Source organism: Acyrthosiphon pisum, chromosome X (genome assembly GCF_005508785.2).
Source record: "Acyrthosiphon pisum isolate AL4f chromosome X, pea_aphid_22Mar2018_4r6ur, whole genome shotgun sequence".
Classification (NCBI taxonomy): Eukaryota; Metazoa; Arthropoda; class Insecta; order Hemiptera; family Aphididae; genus Acyrthosiphon; species Acyrthosiphon pisum.
In genome coordinates this window covers 41187359-41194133 of record NC_042493.1, presented here as the reverse complement: position 1 = coordinate 41194133, position 6775 = coordinate 41187359, and the positions used below count along the sequence as shown (strand labels likewise).

Genomic DNA, 6775 nt, shown 5'->3' with positions numbered 1-6775 from the left:
TATTTACCTAATATAAATGAAATAAATAATAAAGGTAATAAATGTAAAAATTTTAAAATAATTCAAAAAATTTTAAATATTTCACCTGATGAATATTTGCGAACTGCCGTGCTATATGAAGTAAGTTTTGATTTTTTTGTTTAGACACCATCATATTTATTCACATATTCTGATCATTTTATTTCATTTTATACTATGTTTCAGCTGCCCGCAACAATATACCTATATCAAAAACAAAGCAAAAAAACAAAATCCATCAGTAGAATAGGTACTTATTTCAAAAATTACAATCTAAAATAATATTTATTTCACAATGCTTAAATTCTATTACTTTCTCTAAAAAAACATTTAACATTTAAAGGCCCCCCCGGGCCTTGATAGTTAGAATTTATTTAGGGGCCTCAGATTCGTCCATTATTTTTTTCATTATAGGCATAACACTGCATAAATCACCTAAAAAAAATTCGATGATTATTTAGCGAGGGAAAAAAGCTTGTAAATTATAATTTATAAATAAAGTTATTATTCATTATTTATTGCTATGTATCTAATACCTATATATATATATATTATGATAATGGGTACCTAATATTAAATAATACAATAATTATTTTTTTTTTGCACAGGGGCCTCATTTAAAACTTTGGCCCCTGGGCCTCAAAATGTCTTAATCCGGGCTTGCTGTCATGCATAGGCATGAACTGTGAAATTACATTATAAATTGGAGTGCATAGTATAAACTTTTTTTTCTAAGTTTCTGATTTCGTATTAAGTTTTTTGATTTTCATCACGTAAAAATAAATATTTGTAAGAAGTATTATTAGTATTAAAATTATATTTTAAAATTACTAAATACAATTTCATATAACGTACCTAGTTATTTATTTATCTCATAAAAGGAATATTGTTTTTTATTTCAAATAAAAAAAGTAAAATTGATTTAATTATTATCAGATGATAAGTCTCATTTCAAAATTTGGGGGTCATATTCCCAAACCTTAGTCCAATTTTTTTTTTTAGGTGGGTGGATGGGAGTGCAGTAACCCCTCCCCTGAATATGCCATTGTTGTGCACGACCTGCGGATGAGGTCTGGACACGCCTATGGATATTAATCATTTATTTTACTACTGTATTTTTAATTTAGAAATCTGGCAACCTTATTAAATTACCTGGTAGGTTGAATTAATTTTTGACAAAAACAATGAATTTACAAATTATTGTGTGTATAAAAAAGAACAATATAATATGTTAAAATTTTCAAATTCCCACAACAAATGTTTTGTATAAGGTACAACATAATAATTAATAACTAAAATCATAATTTTTCGTTAAATTATCTTAAGACATTCATTGCTCTGCTCAGATTCTAAAATAATTGTGCACCACTGCATCATAATATATATTATGAACTGCTTAATGATTCCTATTTCAAACTATATACCTACTTCAAATCATCAATTTTTCATTATACCTAGGATTACCAGATTTTGAAAATACCAAATCGGGACATAATATTATTGAATAACCTTTTTTTTACATTAACCTACTACTATTGTCATTATTTAATACTGCTTAGTATCTACTACTCTCTCAACGAACAGAGTATATATTATGTTTATATCTATAGGTTTATAACTACTTTACTACAAAGTACCTACTATCACAGAATATAATAATATATATGATGAAATATAAAAATGAAAATGTCATATATTATGTGGTACTATTATACCGGGACAATGGGACATGCTGTTAAAACCGGGACGACCGCAACCCTTTTTATACCTAACGAAATTAAATATTTTGAGTTTTATTAATTATTTCGTGAAAAATTAAAATACTGGTGTTTAGCCTCCCAATTATGGCTCACATTTAAAAGCAAAAATCTGTTGCATAAAAAATGTATTGAATTTAATAGGCCACTAGTCTTGTTTAAAGGGCCATTAGCTCACAATTGATTGATTGATTAAATGTATAGTGCAACCCTACGTATAGTGCAACTTGCAAGTTACTAAAATAAATATCTAGTCATAGGTGAGGTGTGTTGAGCAAAATTAAATAAATAACATTTCTTACCTTCCATGTTTCTTAGATTTCCATGTAAAAATTGTTAAATTAACATTAAAATTCAAATACACTTTATATTTTGAACAAACAATTTTACTATTGTAGATCACGTACCTACTAGCTCTCTCAGATTGCAAACAGTAAATGATTCCGCTAGACCATACCCGCGTCACTATCCCATTGGCATTAGTCTAATAAGTTATACATTAACGGATTACTTGGACGATAATATACTAAATATACACTTTACTTCATAATGGTACTATGTATTGTATTATTAAATTAATTTTAGATTTTATAAATAAAACACCGACCATTGATTATAGATTAAATTTGATCACACACATACAAACTTGCTTGCGCGTCCCCCTGCGTCTATATATAAATATATTCCAACTATTAATTATTATGAATAACCAATTTATTATTATGATAATAACTTCACATTCCTAGCACATAATATATTTGGTGTAACTCTAAAACAAATGACCGTATATACATGCAATTTTCACTGGTTGTTTATATCAGAATTTTATATACACGATAACATTTTCAAAAAATATCGATTTGTTTTGAACTGTTTACGGACTGTTTTCAGTTTTCAATTTTTAAAATATTTTTTCTATGATGTCAATAAAATAAAATTGTATTTGTTAGGTAAAAAAGCTTGACAATTTAATACATGGCTCTTAATCTATTGTTTCAATAAAAGTTGAAAAATGTTAAAAATCCCGTCATAATTTTTTTATAAGGATTTAAAGTTCAAATTTTGACAAAACACATTTAATTGGTATCACATTGATAATATTAATGTTGTAACAGGACTTATAACTTATAACGTTAAGGCGGGTTCCCACGGCGCGTGGCTCGGCGAACTTCATGCAGCGCGGTTGTTGACATAGATAATGGTAAACGGTCACTTTGTAGGGTCCATTGTTTAAAATGCTTAACGCGGACACTTTGTACGGTTGGGTAAAAAGGTTCATTGCAGAACGCGGACACTTTGTACGGTTGGGTGAAAAGGTACATTGCAGAACGCGGAAACTTTGTACTATTATATACATAAAGTATATATTATAAATATAAGTTATATACCTGGCAATAATAAACTATTCAATTTATGTAACTAACATTAAAAAAAGGAAATAACAAATATCGAATTTTTAAATTCCATACACTATACAATTAGTTTTTAAAGAGTTTTATTAGTATTAAATAATGGAAATTTGATATTTTATAGATCGTTCATTTTGACGAATTATTCTAAAATTGATTTATTTTGACGAATTATACCAAAATTGATTTATTAAACCCTCAATGAATATTAATCTATAATTATGCATGTGCACTTTATATCTGAGCTTGATACCAGGTATTATATCAATATTATATTTTTATATTTTCATATTATAATAGATGTAGTTTTTAAAGATTTTTTTCATTATTATATTTTATTTATCATTTTTACATATTTATATTGTACACATTTTTAATTTAATTTAAAACTGATAATATAATACAATAAAATGTATTAAGATTTATAATCATATTATTGATTGTTTGTTTATTTTGATTATTATTAATACCTATACAATAGCTATAACAATTTACTACTCATTTTTAATTTTTCTATTTTAATAATTGACATTATATATACTTACTACTTAGGTACCTATATAACTTATATTAATAATATATACTTTATGTATATAATAGTACAAAGGGTCCGCGTTTCGCACTTTTAATCCTTGACCGTACAAAGTGACCTAGAACCATAGGTAGATAATATATACATGGATAGGACATCCCTATACCTTAGACACACGGTATACTGTGCCCGAAGAGAATATATGTTAACACAATGGTCACTTGTGGTTATTGTAGTGGTTTCTGGTTTAAATATGTTATCATATAGATTATGCTTATGAAATATCAATTGATAATAAAACATTTTAACGTGAGCGTCGTGAGCTTGTCGGATTGTAACGATGAGTTAAATTATTTATTATTTTAGTATTTAATAATATAATTATTATATAGGACATAGGTAATAGGTACTATATATTATACAGTCTATTATAATTTATTTTATTATAATATATTAAAATGGTTTATAAATGTGTATATTGTGGAACATCATCTATAAATAATGATAAACTGTATTTTCATTCGTAAGTACCTAATTAAGAACTTAATAATTTAGTTTCACATTATAATATTTTATTTCTCAACATTAGATTTCCCAAAGACCAAAGGAAAAACTTGTGGCTAAATATATTAAACTTGACAAGCGCTGGATAGTGGGATAAAATTTGTTCAAACCATTTTAAACCCCAATATTATGTTGTACATGGTTCCAAAAAAACATTAGTTTATGACGCAGTGCCAACTCCGGATGTTTTGAAAAAGTAAAATTATTATTAATTTATTTAAATCACAATATTTAAAAAAATGATGTATATTTTTTTGGTTACAGTTAAGATGAAAATGATCAGGTTCAATCGCCAGAAACACCATTGTATCAATCTAAAAGGTACCTAACTAATAAATTTATAATTTAAATAAAATATTTAAAACAATATTATATTGTTACTTTCATACAGGAAACTATTTTCTAGTTCATCAGTGTCCCCTAGAAAAGTGTCGTGTTCTTCGTCAAGATTTGGTGACTTGTCTGAATCAGATTTTAGTACACCTCAGAGATCAAAAAGAAATTTTCAATTTGTCCAAACAACAGTGTCAGAACTTCGACAAAAGAACAAATGTCTAGTTCAAAAATGCCATCGGCTCGAACAAAAAATTTGCGAATTGAATATGATTATCAAAGATCAAAATGATAGGCTATTACAAACTATTTCTGCAGCCGATAACTGTAAAGTAAGTAATATAAAAGTAAAATTAATATTCGTTTTAATACTTGTTTATAAACATAAATATAATTAAATAAGATATTATAATATGCATATGTAAAGAAATACAATGCCTTAAGATGTCAACAACATCTTTTTAAGCATATTCAATATTTAATTCAATATTTCAAACATAATATTTTTTATATTAAACCAATGTATTTCTTTATGTTGTTCTTAGTGTTTATTAATGTTATTATACTTAATAATATATTCGTAAATTTAAAACTGTATATTAATACCATTTGTTATTTTTGTTTATGTCTGTGAATCATTTGTCAAAAAAACAATTGGGAGTGGAATCTTAAGGTGAAAAGACTTCGGAAAGACAAATACCAATAATATGTTAATCTTATATTAATAATAAAATATAATTTTGTGTTTCATAATGTGATTTTATTATTATCTGTGAATGATTTATTGATTTGGAAATGGTCAATTAAAAGTCATTGTGTTTTATGGTATATAAATTATCTTAAATAAATATTGTTTAGGCATTAAGATCAGATATTATTGAATATATTGTTGCTGGAAAGAGACCTAATACCTATAGTGAAGAAATTCGAAAATGTTCAGTAACTTTGCAATATTATTCACCCAAGGCTTATATGTATGTTAGAGAAAAGTTTAATAACACATTGCCTCACCCAAGAACATTAAGTCGGTGGTATATGGCCATTGATGGCAAACCCGGATTTACTAAAGAATCTTTTGATACATTGGCTGATTTTGCAAAAACAAAAGTAGTTCAATGTAATTTAGTGATTGATGAAATGAGTATACGAAAACAAGTAGAAATGGATAGTAATCGAAATGTGTATATAATCTTTGTTGATTTGGGTGTCACAAGTACCGAAAATACAGATACAAATATACAAGAGGCAAAAAATGCTTTAGTTTTTATATTAGTTGGAATAAATGGTTACCTACTGGAAGTTACCAATTGGTTTTTTTTTTAATTGATGGTGTTGTGGTCCAGTTGTGGAGCACAGTTGATTAAGGTCGAATCAAATGAATTAAACAGTTAGTAAAACGTTCTTTACAATTCAGAAGTGGGATACGACTCTTTCGTATTAAGAGTCGATCGTATTGTAATGGGCATGTATTAGAATGTAAAATTGAAGGTATTATAAACCGCTTTTACTTATTCAAAGCATACTATGCGGTTCTCCTTGTAAAAGCATTTAGCAATCTTATCCATAACAACCTATGACACGGGGCGGCGGTTTCTTCAGTACGGCAACTACAACAACTTTTACGACCACACCCAAGGCACCTGACCAGATCAAAGGAGCTGACAGCATATATAAGGGAGACAGGAGCACAACCTGATCAGATGTACCTGGACCAGCAAGACCGAAGTCACTTCACGCCACCAGCCATTATACACCGCTACTACCACGGAATCATTCTACATTACTACTATATTTTCATAATTGACTGTTCTAAATTATTAAATCACATTTTATTACTTTGAAATTAGTATTATTATTTCAAACTACATCATCGTTTGGATTCTGAAAGGGCTGCACGTAACAGTATCCATCACGTGGTTTGTGCGACCGTTACGCGCAATCGTTATTGCGTTTCGCCGCGACCGTTAAAGTTATCGTGATCGCGAAGTTGTGAAGTGCCGACTCCGCGAATGTTTATCGCCCCTCGCGTAGTTCGTCGTGCGAACAGTGTCACTTGTTCTATACAGCTGAGTGCCGACGGTTGAGTTCAAAGTCCAACCCGTAGATTTTGAGGTTATCCTGTATCGCGACCGTGTTGTGGTCCAGTTGTGGAGTACGGTTGA

The 6775-nt window shown here is 28.4% G+C and overlaps 1 protein-coding gene across 1 annotated transcript; it reads left to right on the top strand.

The window, feature by feature from the left end:
* Nucleotides 1–3929: 3929 nt before the first annotated feature.
* On the top strand, nucleotides 3930–5936 carry LOC107883712. Its single transcript, XM_016804273.1, has 3 exons — nucleotides 3930–3961; nucleotides 4672–4945; nucleotides 5472–5936. The coding sequence occupies exons 1-3, from the start codon at nucleotides 3930–3932 to the stop codon at nucleotides 5934–5936; spliced, it is 771 nt and encodes a 256-aa protein (XP_016659762.1).
* The last annotated feature ends 839 nt before the right edge of the window (nucleotides 5937–6775 follow it).